Source organism: Triticum aestivum, chromosome 1A (genome assembly GCF_018294505.1).
Source record: "Triticum aestivum cultivar Chinese Spring chromosome 1A, IWGSC CS RefSeq v2.1, whole genome shotgun sequence".
Lineage (NCBI taxonomy): Eukaryota > Viridiplantae > Streptophyta > Magnoliopsida > Poales > Poaceae > Triticum > Triticum aestivum.
This window is the reverse complement of record NC_057794.1, coordinates 13742697-13762310: the sequence shown is the minus strand read 5'-3', so window position 1 is coordinate 13762310 and position 19614 is coordinate 13742697. Positions and strand designations below refer to the sequence as shown.

Sequence of the window (19614 nt, the reverse complement as noted above, 5' to 3'; positions counted from 1 at the left end):
ATCCTAAGAATGCTAACAAGGTGTGCAAGCTCCAACGCTCGATTTATGGGCTGGTGCAAGAATCTCGGAGTTGGAACATTCGTTTTGATGAGATGATCAAAGCGTTTGGGTTTATGCAGACTTATGGAGAAGCCTGCATTTACAAGAAAGTGAGTGGGAGCTCTGTAGCATTTCTCATATTGTATGTGGATGACATACTTTTGATGGGACCTACTTGAACAAGTGTTTTTCAATGAAGGACCTTGGAGAAGCTGCTTATATATTAGGCATCAAGATCTATAGAGATAGATCAAGACGCCTCATTGGTCTTTCACAGAGTACGTACCTTGACAAGATATTGAAGAAGTTTAAAATGGATCAGTCAAAGAAGGGGTTCTTGCCTGTATTGCAAGGTACGAGATTGAGCACGGCTCAATGCCCGACCATGGCAGAAGATAGAGAAAAGATGAGTGTCGTCCCCTATGCCTCGGCCATAGGGTCTATCATGTATGCTATGTTGTGTACCATACCTGATGTAAACCTTGCCGTAAGTTTGGTAGGAAGGTACCAAAGTAATCCTGGCATGGAACACTGGACAGCGGTCAAGAATATCCTGAAGTACCTGAAAAGGACCAAGGAAATGTTTCTCGTTTATGGAGGTGACGAAGAGCTCATCGTAAAGGGTTACGTCGATGCTAGCTTCGACACAGATTTGGATGACTCTAAATCACAAACCGAATACATTTATATTTTGGATGGTGGGGCAGTAAGCTGGTGTAGTTGCAAGCAAAGCGTTGTGGCGGGATCTACATGTGAAGCGGAGTACATGGCAGCCTCGGAGGCAGCACAAGAAGCAGTCTGGGTGAAGGAGTTCATTACCGACCTAGGAGTCATACCCAATGCGTCGGGCCCGTTGACTCTTTTCTGTGACAACACTGGAGCTATTGCCCTTGCCAAGGAGCCTAGGTTTCACAGGAAGACTAGGCATATCAAGCGTCGCTTCAACTTCATTCGTGAAAGTGTTAAAAAGGGAGACATAGAGATTTGTAAAGTACATACAGACCTGAATATAGCAGATCCGTTGACTAAACCTCTCCCTAAAGCAAAACATGATCAACACCATAACTGCATGGGTGTTCGATTCATCACAATGTAACTAGAATATTGACTCTAGTGCAAGTGGGAGACTGTTGGAAATATTCCCTAGAGGCAATAATAAAATGGTTATTATTACATTTCTTTGTTCATGATAATTGTCTATTGTTCATGCTATAATTGTGTTATCCGGAAATCGTAATACATGTGTGAATACATAGACCACAACACGTCCCTAGTGAGCCTCTAGTTGACTAGCTCGTTGATCAAAAGATAGTCATGGTTTCCTGACTATGGACATTGAATGTCATTGATAACGGGATCACATCATTAGGAGAATGATGTGATGGACAAGATCCAATCCTAAGCTTAGCTCAAAGATCGTGTAGTTCGTTTGCTATAGCTTTTCTGAATGTCAAGTATCATTTCCTTAGACCATGAGATTGTGCAACTCCTGGATACCGTAGGAGTGCCTTGGGTGTGCCAAACGTCACAACGTAACTGGGTGACTATAAAGGTACATTACAGGTATCTTCGAAAGTGTCTGTTGGGTTGGCACGAATCAAGACTGGGATTTGTCACTCCGTATGACGGAGAGATATCTCTAGGCCCACTCAGTAATGCATCATCATAATGAGCTCAATGTGATCAAGTGGTTGATCACGGGATCATGCATTACGGTACGAGTAAAGTGACTTGCCGGTAACAAGACTGAACAAGGTATTGGGATACCGACGATCGAGTCTCGGGCAAGTAACGTACCGATTGACAAAGGGAATTGTATACAGACTGATTGAATCCTCGACATCGTGGTTCATCCGATGAGATTATCGTGGAGCATGTGGGAGCCAACATGGGTATCCAGATCCCGCTGTTGGGGAGTCGTCTCGGTCATGTCTGCATGTCTCCCGAACCCATAGGGTCTACACACTTAAGGTTCGATGACGCTAGGGTTGTTAAGAAGACTTGTATGTGATTACCGAATGTTGTTCGGAGTCCCGGATGAGATCCCGGACATCACGAGGAGTTCCGGAATGGTCCGGAGGTAAAGATTTATATATGGGAAGTTGTCATACGGTCGCCGAAAAGGTTCGGGGGCATATCGGTATTGTACCGGGGCCACCGGAGGGGTTCCGGGGGTCCACCGGAAGGGGCCACCTCTTCCGGAGGGCCTTATGGGCTGTATGGAGAAGGGAACCAGCCCAAGTGGGCTGGGGCGCCACACCCCCCTAGGGCCCATGCGCCTAGGGTTGGGGAAAACCCTAAGGGGGGGCGCCCCCTTGCTTGGGGGGCAAGCCCCCCTCCCCTTGGCCGTCGCCCCCCTCTAGATCTCATCTAGAGGGGGCCGCCCCCTTTCCCCTTCCCCTATAAATAGAGGGGTGAGGGGAGGGCTGCATACAATATCCAAGGCGCAACCCCTTCCCTCCCCAACACCTCTCCTCCTCCATAAGAGCTTGGCGAAGCCCTGCCGGAGTACTGCAACTTCATCACCACCACACCGTCGTGCTGCTGTTGGAGCCCTCTTCCTCAACCTCTCCCTCCTCCTTGCTGGATCAAGGCGCGGGAGACGTCCTCGCTCCGTACGTGTGTTGAACGCGGAGGTGCCGTCCGTTCGGCGCTAGGATCTTCGGTGATTTGGATCACGTCGAGTACGACTCCATCAACCCCGTTCTCTTGAACGCTTCTGCTCGTGATCTACAAGGGTATGTACATGCACTCCTCTCTCCCTCGTTGCTAGATGACTCCATAGATTGATCATGGTGATGCGTAGAAAATTTTAAAATTCTGCTACGTTCCCCAACAACGCGGTAACCGATCTCCTATAACACAGTTAGAGAAGTAAAAATTCGGTTTTACTTCTCTAACCGACATCTAGCCGATCCCCAATCCCCCGTAGTTGAGGATAAATTTTTCTCAGCCGCGTATGCCTTTCCCGTAAATATACTCCACTACTCGGCAGCTGAGGAAAAGCTGCGCCTCTCCTTCACTGCCTCCCTCGCTCCACTCCCGTGCCGCTGCGCTCACGCCACCCCTCTCACCCCCGCCCGCCGCCGCAGACGCTCCGTAGGCTCCGCCGCGGTCCTTGACCACTTGGATTTGTGCCTTCTCGTCCCTCCACGTAAAATTTGAACGAATTCGCACACCGAATGCATGTTGCGTCACGTTGGGCATTATTTTAGGATTTTTTTCACTGAAAAAACCCTAGAAATTGCATAGAATGTCAGAAAGCAATGAGGCTTGGTGTGTCGGCTTGCAATGGAGATGAGAGAGTGTGGAAACTGTTTGGGCTCATTTCGTGAGAAGTGTGATTTTTTGATCCAGCCGAGAGCGTAAAGAAAGGCACTAATATCTCCACAGTTGTGTCGTCACATGCGCAACTACGCTCACATCCAACAGAATCTTAACATTTTCCAAAGGATCTTATTGTCTCAAGTATACGTGTATCCCAAGTATTCAATATTCGCCACCGCCAATGCAGTCACCTCAAGATGGTCTCTAAAGGCCTCCGTCTAGTTGAGACTCCGGCCATACCACCTAGCCGCTCCGATTGGGACATAGCTTCGTTAAAATCACTAGCACACATCTCGGGGATATCATCTTGGGACTTATGATATCTTAGAACATCCCATGTCTTCCGTCGGAGCTCAGTATGAGGTTCACCGTAGATTCCAGTGAATCTAAAGGTTCTCCCCTCAAGTGTGATCACCGCAGCTATATAAAACCGACACGATGGTCTAACTCAAACCTCTACATCATCCTGCCACCATAAAGTTAAACAGATCACTTCTTCCCTCACAATTAACCGCCACCCCATGTCGGAATCCTAGACTCCATTTGAGCTTATTCATTGGATCTCGTTTCTTTTTGTCTCTGCTAAGAGCATCACCGCTGGATTGTAGGACCGTACAAGCAGGTCTCGTAATCCGCCCACGGTCGGGTCCAACCCCAATCCCCTGTAATTTCTTCATGTCAAGATATTCATTGTTTTCGGCGGCCTTGCCTCACATGGCCCACCGACTAAGATGGATGGAAAATGGAGATGGGAATGTATTGATTCGTCAATGATGTTGTTGCACGGCGACGACTGGAGTGCCGACAATGCCGCCGCCGTGGAGTCCGACGGCGTGTGCAACGCCCGGACGACGATGCTTGCGTGTGTCATCACCGCTGAAGACGGGCTCGCGGCTGCGGTTGACCCGGTTGCCATGGTCCAACGGTGGATGATGGCTGATGGGCGAATCGGACGGCCATCGCTGCGCAGCACACGCCAAAGGGAAAAAAAAGAACATGCGAATTCGAAATCGTGGAGTTGGTACAATTTACGCCAGGAATGCCACCGGTTGGATCCAAATCGAGGCAGTACGCGCTCGATATTTTCCCCATTCCCAAATCTCGGCCGGCCCTAGCCGCCGCCGCCAGCCCCGCCGCCGGCCCATCCCCTCATCCCGCAGCCCCGCCTTCAACCTCCCACCCGCGGTCCCCGTCCTCGGGCCGGTCTCCTCGCGCGCCCGCCTCGTCCCCGGAGCCTCGCGCCAGGGGCGGAGCCATGCCGGCGGCGGGGATGGACGGGGTGATAGCGACGGTGAGCGGCTACCACGGCGACGAGCGGCACAGGCTCGTGAAGCTCATCTCGGAGACCGGCGCCAGCTACGTCGGCGCCATGAGCAGATCCATAACCCACCTGGTAATGAATGTTTCACGGGCGGCGCCCTCGTCGACTCTGGTTTCCACTCTATATGCATGCCCTGCTGATTTCCCTTGTTTAATTGCGATTAGGTTTGCTGGAGGCTCGAGGGGAAGAAGTACGACATCGCCAGGAGGCTTCGGGTGCGCATCGTCAGCCACCGCTGGTTCCAGGACTGCCTCAAGGAGGGGAGGCGCCTCCCCGAGGGCCCCTACACCATGGAAAGGTAAGCCGATTTCTTCAGCTGTTTTGTCGCGGTGCAGTTATACATGTGGTAGTACATGGTTAATTGCCTCTGTTGTGTAACTGAATGAATTAGTTAAAATGGATTTTCCAAGTAAATGTGAAAATTGGGACTATGAATTATTTTCGCAACTTGTTTCTGATTTCCATGTGCATGTTTGCAGCAGCAGTTTAATTTGCGGTGACAAAGCGATGCACATTGTTGTCATCTCTAGCTGTGTATTTGATGTAGATGCTTGCAAATCTTTATGCGTCCCTTAGTTGATGCCTTGTAATAAACTAGCCAAAGTAGCATAATGCCTTTTCTCACTATCAAACTGTTTGCTATGTAATCCTCAGAAAATCTTGTTGTGCTTGATGTCCAGTGGTGAAGAAGCCGGGCCAGTCCCACAGCTGTCTGCTTTGCCAGGCAAGCGGTCCAAGAGAAACGCATTCAGGGAGGATCCGTGCCTGAAAGAGTTGCCTTCTGATTTATGCAACACTTCATATGCCAGCGATGTGGTCAAGATTGATGATTCAGATTCTGATTGGGAGCATCAGGGATGGTCGGGTTCATCCCTATTAAAAGAAGTAAGAGCCGTTATTTTCAATTTCCAGTTGATTTAGTTTATGAGTCCAATCTCTTGATTCTCCATTTAGTCTTCAGGTTTTAGATTTCACTCGTTCAATTTTTAACGTTCATTTCAGATAACAAATACAACACTGTTTAGATCCATCTCCTCAAGTAAAAGCCATTATTTTCTGTAAGAGATTTGCTTTGTGATTACTGATTAAAGATCGTGCGACAGGCATGCTCTATATAGTAAGATAGTGTCCTTGCTTCCCATAACTTTATAAATGAAGAACTAAGTTAGTAATTAAGTGATTGGTTCTGACGTTTTAGTAGATACACCATGTATGTCCTGTAAGTAAGTTATAAGGCCTGAATCTGATGTGGATTTTTTGTATTGGAATCTGATATTTTATCTGCATGTGTTGTACTCAAATTTCAGTACCTTTTTCTTTTCTGTATTGTTTTCATTTAAGCTGTTAATTTGAGTTGCTAAAGTTGGTGTTTCTCAGAAGCGGCCCAAATTTTTGTTTATTTCACTCTATTATATATTGTGTAAGTATTGTGCTGTTATTCATCACATTGTGGTTTCCCTCCATTGGCCCAAATGGTTGATGGTCTTAGAAAAATACAATATTTTTTCTGAAGTGTCATTATTCCTGACAAGTTATGCTGTAAATGTCCTGATGGAGCTTCCCTGTTGCCTTCAGAATTTAGACGTTGCCGGGAATTCGAAGAAGATTCGTTCAGGTGATGTTAGAGGAAAAAGGCATTTAAAGCGTGAGCAGAAGTCAAGTGATAAAGATATCCTACATCCGCGAGACAATGCTTCAATTTTCAGGGAGGATCCATGCTTGAAAGAGTTACCTTCTAATTTATGCAGTACTTCATATGCCAGGGATGTGCTCAAGATCGATGATTCAGATTCTGATTTTGAGCATCAGGGCTGGTTGGAATCATCCCTATTAAAAGAAGTAAGAGCCATTGTTTCCAATTGATTTAGTTTGTGAATCCAATCCCTTAATTCTCCATTTGGTCTTCAGGTTTTACATTTCACCCAGTTCAATTTTTTCCATTCATTTCAGATAACAAATACAACACTGTTTAGATCCATTTCCTTAAGTAAAAGCTAATCTTTTCTGTAAGAGATTTGCTGTGTGATGACAAATCATGCGACAGGCATGCTCTATATAGTAAGACAACGATCTTGCTTTCCATAACTGTATGATTGATGAAATAACTTAATAATTAAGTGATCAGTTCTGACGTTATAGTAAAATACACCATGTATGTCCTGCAAGTAAGTTGAGGCTTGAACCTGATGTGGTTTTTTTTTTTTTGTATTAGAAACTGATATTTTAACTGCATGTGTAGTGCTCAAATTACCTTTTTCTTTTCTGTATTGTTATCATTGAAGCTGTTAATTTGAGTTGCTAAAGTAGATTTTTCTCACAAGTGGCCTATTTTTTGTGTGTGTATATCACTCTGTTATATATTGTATAAGTATAGTGCTGTTATTCATCCCATTGTGGTTTCTCTTCGTTGCCCCAAATAGTTGACGGTCTTAGAAGAATGCGTTATTTTTTCAGAAGTGCCATTATTCCTGACATGTTATGCTGTAAATTACCTGATGGACCTTGGTTGCCCTGTTGCCTTCAGAATTTAGTCGTCGCCGGGGATTCAAAAAAGATTCGTTCAGGAGATGTTAAAGGAGGAAAAAAGCGTTTAAAGCGTGAGCAGAAGTCAACTGATACAGATGTCCTACATGTGCGAGACAATGCTTCAAGTTTGATGGTAATTTCCAAATCGTACTCCGTTGGAACCATTTTGAAATAAATTCATTTGTCTAGCTTTAGCCTGACAAGCTTTTGATTTTGTTTTGTGCTGTCATAAGGTCTTCATTCTGTTTAGGAAACCTACCAATATTTTTGTTACACAGTGAAGCCGTCAATCCTAAGTCCTGACTACGAAAGGACCTGTTAATGCTCGAAACTGGAAAGGGCACCTATATGAAGTGTTATTGCTATGTAGATGACCTTGAATATTGTATGAGTTACATTTACATTCCCAAGATGAGAAAATTTTGATGTGGTCTTTGATGAATAGATAAGATGAGCAGTTGACTTCGTGTTTCAGCTTGTTTCGTTGTCCCTTGCGCTAACTGTTCTATTCTCAGCTGTAAACTTACACATATATCTAATGAAAATACAGATAAGAGAAGGCCTTCACACGTCAAGTTATACTTCATCTCGGAGCACATCGAAGCAAAAGGGAAACTTGTCAGGTCTCCTGCGTAATGAGGTTGTTGGTCAGATGGGCGAAAGAAATGATCCTATGGGAAAGGGATCACGAAGCAAGCATGCACGCTCTCTTATGGAATTATCTGATGATAGTTTGTCAGATAGTTTTGAGGAACTACAAATGTTTGATACTTCGACTAGAGAAGCCCGGAGAAAAATAAGGAGCACAAATGCACCATCATTTCGGCAATCTACCTTGGAAAGCATATACGATCATTGTGAAACTAGTATGCATGATTACGAACCGGAAAAGAGTGAAGAGCAAGAAACTATTGATTTGGGTGAGAGGTCGAGAAGCTTGCAACCTGGTGATTTGTCAGGACATGAACCATCTTTCTGTACACAAGAGAAAATAGATCAAAGTGACCTTGGCATCACAGCTGATCATGACAAGGGAGATGATGAGAAGCTCACCATGGAAGAATCATCGAGCCTGCAAAGACAAGCAGAGCTTTCATGTGTCATTTGCTGGACTGATTTTTCTTCCTCGAGGGGCATCTTACCATGTGGACATCGGTTCTGTTATTCATGCATTCAAGGATGGGCGGATTGTCTGGTATGTTGCGTCAACATAAATAAAATCCTTTAGTTAAATTCACTCCTTAAAATCTGCTTATAATGTGTTTTCTTTTGCACAATTTATATATCTTTTAAATATATATGTTGCTCTACTATACAACACACTAAATATGCGCTTAATGCTTGTATGGTAGCGTGGATTCAGGGCAGCAGTACAGCATTAGATCCTGATTGAAATAGGAGTACATGTTTCCAGTTTACATAAGATCAGAAATTGAACATACAGTCACCATTCCCGATAGCTCTCAGCAGGCAGGCCTTGAACAAAACAAATTACTAGATGTCAGCGGAAAACCTATTCTTCTAGCTAGCTGCTTATGTTTGTAACTAATTTTCGATCAGAAATTATTTGTTGTAGTAGCTGCTGCTTACACATGTGCATGCTGTGTGTTTCAGTCTTCCAGGGGAAAGGTCTCAACGTGCCCACTTTGCAAAGCCAGTTTCTCCTGGATCAGCAAGGTGGATGAGGCCGGTACTTCAGATCAGAAGATATACTCGCAGACCCCCGTTACTTGTGGAGCTTCAACCAACATCTTCATGTTTGCTGACGAAGGCCACGGCGACCTTCTTGGATCATCATCGGTGAGTTAAATCTGCTTCCACTGTGCAAAAACCGCTACTGCTTGACTTAATGTACTTGTGCTTCTCGATGCTCACCTGTCTGCCGAACCCAACGTGCAGTCTACCCAAGGGGCCTGCTACATGTGCCACAGCCGTGAGCCCGAAGAGCTTATACTGAGCTGCCACGTCTGCCGATCGCAGTGGGTACACTCGTACTGCCTTGATCCCCCACTGACCCCATGGACGTGCGTACACTGCCGAGATCTGCGGAGGATGTACCAGCGCTATCGCTAGTCCGAGTCCCGGAAGTTCACTCATGTCTTGGACTCTTGATTCTTGGCATCACTGCGCTGCTGCAGATTCTTGGGGCAGATATACAATCGAAGGCATGTTGGCAGCTGATAATTAATTAGTTTCTCAAGATTGAAGAACAGAGGAAGAAGCAGAGAGACAGGAAAGTGACGGCGTCAGGCTGCAACGCGCTTTGAGATTGCATCTTTTTATTTTTGCATATATATGGGCTGTCAAGTGTCAACATCTTGTTGATCTGGACATAGTGCAAATGCATATGGTGAGGGTGCTGCTAGGCTCGAAATGTGTAAACGGTCCGGAGAGTAGTAGCTTCTTTGAGAAGACGCGTGCATGTTGCTAGAATCTTAAACCGTGCGACTTTCTTTTCTAATTCAGACAATGAACAGAAGAATTTTTTTACTGGTTATTCTGCGTCCAGTTGTCCCAAAATTGTGCTTGTCATTTTTCTTGATAATTGAACTGCAAAAATGTCTTATGTTAGTGTACAGAGGGAGTATTGGATTAAAATGCCCTTTGGATATTACGATCTCCAAGCGGCTGAACCTAGAGGCCATTTAGCACTACAAACTGGTAGAAAGCATTTCATTAATAATGGCAATCTCAAAATAGCACTAGGCCACCACTTTGGCCATTACTATAACCACCGAAACCTCCAAGGCTAAAATCTGTTGTACTACCATGATTGAAAATGCATTGATTTGCGAATCAATATATGGTTAGATGGTTAGTAGAATGAAAATGCATTGATTTGCGAATCAATATGTGGTTAGATGATTAGTAGGATAATGGTATCCCTCCCAGTCTATCAAGGTTCAAGTCCTAAACTTTCACTAGTGCTTGCATTTTCTAGATTTATTTCAGTCTTTCGGGAGACAAGTGTTCAGTGAGAGAAGACTTTCCTCTCTGGCGACTTTGTCAATGATGTGCTCGCCCAGTCTCTTAAAGGTGCTCATAGTCATACGGTAGGGTGTGCGTGCGTGCATTCATATGAATGAGTGTATGAGCATTTTGCGCATGTACCATGTTACAAAAGGAAGATGCATATATCAAAAGTTTTTACATAAAAAATATATGCTCGTGTTCGTTGGGAGTGCTTGATATGGCGTGGAATTTGCTATGGGAAGAAAGAAAGAAAGATAATTGATGAACGGAGAATGTTCATATTCCACGCTCAACTATTGAAATCACTCGTAGATTTTGAAATGAAAATAATAAATTGGAACAACAGATTTTTAACCATGGCAAATTGAACGATCTTCATCGCAATTTTAGTTAACGCGAGAACGACGGGTTTAGTTGGTGAGGATGGCAATTTCCTGGCAAAAAACGAAGCGAGGGCGGATTTGCCGTACTTACCAACTAAATTTGCTATGGTCAACAAATATAAATTGTCACAAAAAATGTTCGATTTGCCATGGTCAAAATCCCGAACATTCAGCACTTATCGGGGTCCTTTTAAAAAGAAGATTTGGTTGTGAAATTCTGAAAATGACCGTCACCCGCAAAAAAAGTAAAAATGACTTTATATACAAAAACGGATCATCATGTGTCCGTGGCATATTTATAAGATGTTCATCATGTGTTTGTAAAAATATCCACTGCATATTTTTTTGTAAAAAGTTCGTCGCGTATTTGTATGAAGCAGAAAAACAACAACTAGCAGAAACTGTGTCCGCGAAGCAACAATGGTTGGATAGTTTGAGAGACAGTGGTATCACAAGCCCACTAGGGTTCAAGTCGAGACGTGTTCGTCGACGACGAGGTGCCTACGATAACTTCGTAAATCTTAAGAGACGATATCTCGACTCCTTCTTTCGAAGGTGTTCATAAGGATAGAATGCGTGTGTGCGCGTTTATATGAACGAATGTATGCGTGTACGTATGAGCGTTTGGTTCTGTATCGTGTTAATTTTTTTAGAAAACCGCGTCTGTTCCGCGCCTTGGACGCGGAATGGAATTTGGCAGGAAAGGAAAGGGTGCCGCAGGTCGCCTCCCCCGACGACCCACACCCACGACCCAGTTCAGGTCAAGCAATCAGTCGGAGCACCAACCAAGATATCCCCAAATCTACAAAGCTCCCTCCGCCCAGCCCATGGATCCAGCGGCTCCACCCCTCCACCGCTCTCCCGCCTGCCATGCCTCTGCCTCGTGCAGTCCCGCCTTCTTCCATAATCCCCACTCCCTACCACCCAGACGACCAGGCCGCGGCCTGAGCTTCGTGAGATTCCCAGGCGGCGACTGCAGCTGAACCGAGAGGGCAGCGGCGGCGGCGACTAGAGCGGAGAGCAACGGTAGCGGCCGCTCGACGGCCGGGAAGCAGATCGCGTGGTAAGCCAAGCCTCCATCATCAACTTTATCTTCTTTTTTTGATGCTCCGTTATCTCTGACAGTGGAACCCGGCCCCATAGATGTTGCTGCAGTCTTGCATACCGATTTGGGTTCATCCACCACTGGAGAATAGGTTTTCCACCCATCTATGGTCCCACTCCCACTGACTAGCTAACATATACAGTAGATGCAAAAACAGAAAAAGAAAAAACATAGATGATGTTTCATCACTCGATTTTTTCAGAGTGTTATTCAGTGGATTTGCTATGCCCAAGCTGGGTCTTCTCTTTTAGAATCTCTGTGTGATGTACTGTGGCTTTTTTCCTTTCAATAAACTGTGGTGTGTTTGGGGCTTGGCGGCTGGCCAAGTTCTGCGCAATTCTGCATGTGTGTGAGACGGATGAAAGGCAGGGGATGTTGGCTGTATCACCGTATTAGTTTTCAGTTTTATGAAAAAGGGGTTTCTCCCGCTTTATATATTATAAAGCAAAGAACCAAGCATCTCACATAGCAGTACAAAGTACAATCAAGTCATAGAATCACGCTGGGGCACAGCAAGACAAGACCCAAAGAACAAAAGCTAATCCGGCTCGGAGGGCGGCGGCGGCGGCGGCGGCGGTGATGGTGGTGGAGCAAAAGCCGACGCCAAGGAACAAAGACCCGCAATGATGTTGTCGATGACGTCTCGATCTCCAGAGCTGTAAGAAGCCACACATTTTATAGATCACATCAGTCACACATAGGGCTGGACACGAGCCGAGCCGAGCCGAGTTTGATCCGAGCCTGGCTTTGGCTCGCTCTCAAGCGGCTCGGCTCGGCTCGGCTCTCTCAGCCAACGAGCCTGCTTTAGACGGCTCGGCTTGTTTTTGCTGTGGCTCGGCTCAGACCGAGCCGGCTCGTGAGCCAGCTGGCGCCATAACAGCTGGGATGTAACAGAACCTGTTTTTAAAGACTAGTTTTGATCTTCTACAGCAATTAAAGCCATAATTTGGAAAAGAAGCACTTTATATTGCAAAAACGCAACATCTAGCAGTCTATGGTTTAAAAATGGTCATAGTGATGAAAAGAATTGAGCATCGTTGCTTTTGAATTTTGGACAGCTCCTCCTTTGAACTTTAGACAGCAAAAATATTGAACGTTGACAGCCAAACAATGCAATTTTGCATAGCATAACACTTGGCGCTTTGACATCAAAATGAGAATCTTCCTCCTCCTCAAACACAGTACCTTGCTCATCCTCGTCCCCGTCATTCTCTTCCTCCTCTTCATAATCCTTCTCCACTTGCTTATCATGCTCCATTGCCTAGCACACAAAAACAGCACATACATGAACTTGGACACGCATATATTTGACTTTTTGATACCAAAAACAGCATATACATGAGCTTGTACAAATATATATTTGACTTTTGGATACCAAAAACAGCATATACATGAGCTTGTACAAACTTATATTTGACTTTTGGATACCAAGAACGACACATACATAAGCTTGCACACACATATATTTGATCTTTAGATAGCAAAAACAGCAAACACAGGAGCTTGGACACACATATTTGGCACAACCGTACCGGTGAAGATGTAGGAAACGTGTTCGACAAATATCTCAAGTGTTAGTTGACACTGGACAGACTGACTGAACCTCTTTGATGCTTAGATTTCAAGTGTCCTATGAAATTTGACACTTGACACTTGACACTTACTAGTAAATGCGCACGTGCAATGCACGTTAATATTTAGGCAATATATTAATTGCACGTGGATATTAGGTATGCTATTATTTGTATGTTAATTTTGTAATTAGTGTAATATTTGGTATGATATTAATTGCACGTTAAACACGTTGAACGCTTGACATTGAATCAGTCTAGGTCGTTGGATTGACTTAGTTTGATAGCCGAGATCAGTTGGATCTGCCCCTTTGGATCTTTTTATATTGGTATAGATAAACTGAATGAAAACAACAGAGCTACACATGACCATCTTTAATTTCAGTAAAATTAAAAGCCTTCAATTTCCATAGATTACGGGGCTTCCACTTCCAAATTAAACAGAAAATCCATTTCCAAATTAAACTGAAAATAGAGACGAGGACTCACGGAGGAGGGGCGCGGATGTGGTCGTCGGCACAGCGCCACAGCGCCTCGTAGCGGAAGTTTTCGAGGACATGGTCGGCTTGGTAGGCGGCGGTCTTGAGATCCGCCATCCAGCGGCAGACAGTGGGGTTGGTGCGGCTCTTGGCGTCGGCAGGGTCAGCAAGACATCAAGGCGGTGGAGCTTTTTTTACCCTTAATAACAACTCGGCGAGCGGGACATTGCTGTAATCCTTGGCCCGCTTCCTCTGCAGCGACACAACCCTTGCCCTTGCCCTTCCCCTTCTGCTTCCTGGGACAAGCGGCTTAGTCTTCATAATGGACACCAAGCTCCTCTCCTTCTCCTTCTCCTACTCTCCTTCCCCTTTTCCTTGTCCATTCTTGCGACAGTGGGGCTCTGCATACATCAGCGAAGAACAAATGGTCAATCATCAACAAAAATTTACATAGATAATAATCACTAATCAGTCTATACAATCAAGCACAAACAAATTCATCCATCCATCAATCAAATTCGTGCAGCATAGCATACATCCTAGTTAGCTGCACTCTCCAGCCAACAAACACAAGCATCCATCCATCAAACTCGTCTAGCATCCATCCATCTTGTTTCCTAGCTAGCCGCGCCCTCCAACCGAAACTACAAGCATCCATCCATGATCCATCCATCAAATTGGTGCGTGTGTGTGCGCCAGTGCAGGGAGCTACGGGCAAGGATGGGAAGGAGAGAAGAGATCGCTTACCTGCTCCTGTCGTTCGGTGAGAAACCAGGGGAGACACGTTCGTCTGTGTCCGCTGTGGTGAGGGAAGGCGGCGTCGGCCGTCGCCATCGGTGCCAAGCCCGATGAGTCCAGCCTGCGGCGCGGCGAGGAGAGTGGTGGCGGCGCCGGGCAGAGAAAGGGAGAAGGGTGAGGAAACTGCGTCGCGTGCGTGCTCTCTCTCTGCTGTGACCTAACGCGAATTTGGGATGGGCCTCAACGAGTCCCCAAGCTGGACCGGGCGAAACTCGGCTCGGCTCGGTCGAGAATCGGGCCTATTTTCATAGCTCGGCTCACCTAATTATCATACCGGGCCGAGCTGTAACGGGCCGAGCTGGAGCGAGCTTTGAGCCGAGCCTAAAAGCTCGCTCGGACGTCCAGCCCTAGTCACACGACACGGAATTACGCGTTCGATGACTAGTTTATTACAGGTACACCAAAGGGACCAAGCAAGGGTACACAGAGCCACCCAAATGGGGGCGCGCCTAGTGCAGGGGAGTCTAAGGACCTCCCCGAACAGATCCGGGAGGTTGTCATGGCACCAACTGCCACTAACCACCTCCCGGAAGCAGATCGCGTGGTAAGCCACCATCATCAACTTGATCTTCTTTTCTTGGATGTTCCGTTATCTCTGACAATGGAACCCGGTCCAACATGGATCGAATGGAAAAAAGGAAAGCCTCCATCATAGGTTTTCCACCCATCTAGTACCACTTGTGACCAACTAACATAGATGATGTTTCCAGTTTCATCACTCAATTTTTCAGCGTGCTGTTGAGTGGATTTGCTCTGTCCTGTACAACTTATAAGAAACTGGCTTCATGTTTTCTTTCAGCATCACCGTGTGATGTAGTATTTCTCTGTCTTGACATATACCGTGGTGTGTTTGGGGCTGGCCAAGTTTTGCGCACTTCTGCATGTGTGTAGGACAGATGAAAGGCAGGGGATGTTGGCTGTATCACCGAATTGGTTTTCAGTTAAATCTTAAAGGGAAGCCTGGAGCCATGCTCCTTTTATCGGAAAAAAAGAGAGATATTACAATAGCGCTTATCTTCCTACTACATGTTCTGGGCAGAGGCCGCCATTCTCCCACCCATCTATGCCTAAGCACTGACGCTCCAGTGACTAATATAGATGATGTTTCATCACTCGATTTTTCAGTGTGCTGTTGAGTGGATTTTCTATGTCCTTGACAACTGTAAGGTGGCTTTATGTTCTGTTTTTGCATAGCTGTGTGATGTAGAAAAGTTTTATATATATACCATAGTGTGTTTGGTGCTTGGAAAGTCTTGCGCGGTTTTGTATGTGTGTGAGACTGACGGCGGGGATGTTGGATGTATCACCATATCGGTTTTCAGTGAAATGAATAAAATGTGGGATCCATGCTCCTTTTATATCAAAAAAATATTCCCTCTGATTGGGTAGAGGCTGTGTAAATTAATTCGGATTGGAGGAATGGACATTCTATAGAGGCTGCGTCAATTAATTTGACATGAGGGAGTAATAATAATAATAATACAATGGCGCTTGTCTTTCCTGTACATGTTATGGGCAGAAGATAATTAAGCTCGGTTAACAAATTGGCTAAACGTTCTAAATACCAAGCGGCAATATAGCCATGTGTATAATCTTTTATAAACATAATACACCACATTTTGTCCAAGCTGACATATAATCCTTTATAAACATAATATGCGCTACATTTTATCCGACATAATATGCGCTACATTTTATCCGACCTGAAACTGATATAACTTGTTTTGTGTTGGTGTTTTTTCAGAAGCAGATGGCGGAGGCTATACTGCTCGCTGTGTCAAAGATTGGGGCAATCGTTTTGAATGAAGCTGTCTTGGCTGTCATCAACAAGCTGTCGAGGAAGGTTGACAACCTAAAGGAATTGCCGGCAAAGATAAAAAGAATCGATATAGAGCTGAAGACGATGAATGATGTAATTCAAGACTTGGGCACAACACATCTCAGCAACAATGTCGTCAAGGGTTGGATTGGAAATGTGAGGAGGCTGGCCTACCATGTTGAGGATGTGATTGACAAGTACTCATATGAGGCTCTGAAGCTCAAGGATGAAGGCTTCCTAAATCGGTATGCCTTCAGAAGTTCACGCCATATTAAGGTCTTCAGTAAAATTGCTGAGGAAGTTATAGAGATAGAGGGGGAGATCAGGCACATCAAAGAACTGCATATTTATTGGAGTACTATAGTCCAACCCATTAGAAATGAGCATGCAGAGATTGATAGGCAGCGATGGGGAGGCTGCTTTCCAGAAAGTGTTAGTGATGAGGACCTTGTCGGAATTGGTGAAAACAGGAGCAAGTTGACCGAATGGCTGACCACCGATGAGAAAGAAACCACAGTGATTACTGTTTCTGGTATGGGAGGCTTGGGGAAGACAACCCTTGTGAAAAATGTGTATGATCGGGAGAAAGCCAACTTCCCTGAGGCTCATGCTTGGATTGTGGTGTCACGGGCGTATGTTGTAGTTGATTTGCTGAAGGCATTGCTCACCAAGATACAGTACACACAAGAGTCGCCGCCGCCATCACCTCTTAGTGCGGGCTCTAAAGCTGATGTTTATGAGTTAACAGAGGCTATAAAGAAGATACTACAAAACAAGAAGTGTTTGATCGTGCTTGATGATGTGTGGGATAAAGAAGCATATACTCAGATGTGCAGTGCGTTCCAGGGTCTCCAAGGATGCCGTGTTATGATCACAACACGGAAGGAAGATGTTGCGGCTCTTGCTCCAGTGAGGCACCGCCTACTATTGCAGCCATTGGGTAGCGTTGAATCTTTCAAGCTATTCTGCTCTAGGGCTTTCCACAACAGCCTGGGCCGCAAGTGCCCTTCAGAGCTCGAGGAGGTGGCGGCTGCTATAGTTGACCGGTGTCGTGGCCTGCCATTGGCCATTGTATCGTCTGGCAGCCTATTGTCCACAAAGCAACCAACAGAGCACGCCTGGAATCAGGTGTACAACCATCTCCGGAGCGAGCTGCGGGGGAATAACCATGTCCAGGCTATACTTAATCTGAGCTACCATGACTTGCCTGGTGATCTCAGGAACTGCTTCCTGTACTGTAGCTTGTTCCGTGAAGACTATGAAATGTCACGGGAGAACCTTGTGCGGTTGTGGGTTGCTGAAGGTTTTGCAAAGAAGAAAGATAACAGCACGCCGGAGGAAGTGGCTGAGAGGAGTCTCATGGAACTCATCGGCCGGAATATGCTGGAAGTTGTGGAGAGGGATGAGCTCTTCAGGGTTAGTACATGTAAGATGCATGACATTGTTCGAGACCTGGCTCTTGCTGTTGCTAAAGAGGAGAGGTTTGGCTCCGCGAGTGATCAGGGCGAAATGACGCTCATGGATAAAGAAGTTCGCCGGTTCTCAACATGCGGTTGGAGAGACAGTATGGCAGCTGCTCCAGGAGTGGATTTTCCACGACTCAGAACCGTCATCTCGCTTTCAGCAGCTTTGTCCTCCACCAACATGATTTCCTCTGTTTTGTCTGGATCCAACTACCTTACCGTTCTCGAGCTTCAAGACTCTGCAATCTGCCATGTGCCGGCATCCATCGGGAATCTGTTCAATCTCCGCTACATCGGCTTGAGGCGCACCAAAGTTCAGTCACTGCCAGACACTATTGAAAAACTGTCAAACCTCGAGACGCTGGACGTCAAGCAAACAAAAATAGAAAAACTACCGCCAGGAATTGTGAAGGTTGAGAAGTTACGACACCTTTTAGCTGACAGGTTTGCCGATGAGAAGCAGATGAAGTTCCAGTACTTTGTCGGAGTCGAGGCGCCGAATATGATTTCCAACTTCCAGGAACTGCAAACTCTTGAGACCGTCCATGCCAGCAAGGACTTGTCACTTCAGCTGAAGAAAATGAATAAGCTGCAGACTGTTTGGGTTGATAACATCAATGCATCTAACTGTGATGACCTTTTCAAAACCCTCTCAGATATGCCTCTGCTTTCCAGCTTACTTCTCTGTGCATGTGATGAGAAGGAGACACTTACGTTCCAAGCACTCAAGCCAATTTCCAAGAGGCTCCACAGACTGATCATTAGAGGTGGCTGGGCCGATGGGACCCTCAAGTGTCCAATATTTCAGGGTCATGGGAAGAATATCAAGTATCTGGCTCTGAGTTGGTGCAATCTTGGGAATGAAGACCCGCTGCAGCTGCTGGCATCTCATCTGCCAGCTCTCACTTATCTCAGCCTTAACAGGGTGAGTAGTGCAGGTACATTGGTGCTCTCTGCAGGGTGCTTCTGTCAGTTGAAGACGCTTGTCTTGAGGCGCATGCCTAATGTCAAGCAACTGGAGATTGAGGAGGGTGCCATTCCGTGCGTTGATGGTATCTACATCGTGTCGCTCTCAGAGCTCGGTATGGTCCCTCGTGGCATCGAGTCGCTTGGGTCCCTGAAGAAGCTCTGGATGCTAGACCTGCACAAGGACTTCAAGGCTGACTGGGATTTGAACCAGATGCACGACAAGATGAAGCATGTTCCAGGGCTCCGTGCCTAGCTAGCAGAGAGCGGCAGAGATGCAGAACATGATGAAGCATGGTCCAGAGCTCCGTGCATAGCAAAGAGCGGCAACTACATCCTTTGGTAATTAAAAATCATAAGAATTGCTTATGCACTGTAAGCGTACATGCTTTTAATTATTTGTAATGGCACTGTAATAGTATCATCAGCTCTTGATTTCTTTGCAACTGCGTCTTGTCATGCCTGCATTGCTGGTTGTTTCTGTAATAATTCCTGAAACACGGGCATTTCTTGCCAGCAAGAAGTAAAACGAGTGAGTTTATTTCATTTATATAAGCATAATTATCACTGGTTGGTTTTGCTTGATGTCATAGATAGACTGATTCTATCGAAGTATGTACGTAGTATGTACTCGGCCATCTCTCTGCTTCCTATATATTGCAATGTATTACTCACTACAAGAAAACGTATAATTAGCCACAAAGCATTTTGGCTGCTATACATGTATGAATTAGAACCAACTTACTAATATCTTGGTTACCAAGAACTGGCATACATATAGCTACCAAGCACTGAACTACTGATTACCAAACTGAAAAAAAATGCGGACACACGGATTTGATCC

The 19614-nt window shown here is 45.6% G+C and overlaps 3 protein-coding genes across 7 annotated transcripts; 2 read left to right on the top strand and 1 right to left on the bottom strand.

The window, feature by feature from the left end:
• Positions 1-4421: 4421 nt before the first annotated feature.
• LOC123186153 (uncharacterized) lies at positions 4422-9733 on the top strand. 2 transcript variants are annotated; one of them, XM_044597942.1, is made up of 8 exons: positions 4423-4759; positions 4852-4985; positions 5368-5572; positions 6263-6526; positions 7212-7346; positions 7764-8408; positions 8828-9013; positions 9113-9733. In XM_044597942.1, the coding sequence occupies exons 1-8, from the start codon at positions 4622-4624 to the stop codon at positions 9284-9286; spliced, it is 1881 nt and encodes a 626-aa protein (XP_044453877.1). In that variant the 5' UTR covers positions 4423-4621; the 3' UTR covers positions 9287-9733. The 2 variants fall into 2 exon arrangements, with proteins under 2 accessions (XP_044453883.1, XP_044453877.1); XM_044597948.1 differs by lacking the exon at positions 6263-6526 and having other exon boundaries at positions 4422-4759.
• Positions 9734-11281: 1548 nt separating this feature from the next.
• LOC123186119 (disease resistance protein RPM1) lies at positions 11282-19320 on the top strand. Of its 2 annotated transcripts, none has more exons than XM_044597917.1 (2): positions 11282-11632; positions 16267-19320. In XM_044597917.1, the coding sequence occupies exon 2, from the start codon at positions 16273-16275 to the stop codon at positions 19024-19026; it is 2754 nt and encodes a 917-aa protein (XP_044453852.1). In that variant the 5' UTR covers positions 11282-11632; positions 16267-16272; the 3' UTR covers positions 19027-19320. The 2 variants fall into 2 exon arrangements, with proteins under 2 accessions (XP_044453852.1, XP_044453847.1); XM_044597912.1 differs by lacking the exon at positions 11282-11632 and adding an exon at positions 14654-15066.
• Positions 12172-14646, bottom strand: LOC123186136 (uncharacterized). Of its 3 annotated transcripts, XR_006493562.1 has the most exons (4): positions 14472-14646; positions 14261-14368; positions 13735-14125; positions 12802-12935 (listed from the first exon to the last, which is right to left on the bottom strand). XR_006493562.1 is itself a non-coding variant. In XM_044597928.1 (3 exons), exons 1-3 carry the CDS (start codon positions 13839-13841, stop codon positions 12172-12174), a joined length of 342 nt encoding a protein of 113 aa, XP_044453863.1. In that variant the 5' UTR covers positions 13842-13865. The 3 variants fall into 3 exon arrangements, 1 of the variants encoding a protein (XP_044453863.1); XM_044597928.1 differs by lacking the exons at positions 14261-14368; positions 14472-14646 and adding an exon at positions 12172-12330 and having other exon boundaries at positions 12860-12935; positions 13735-13865; XR_006493563.1 differs by having other exon boundaries at positions 13735-14368; positions 14472-14612.
• Positions 19321-19614: the final 294 nt, after the last annotated feature.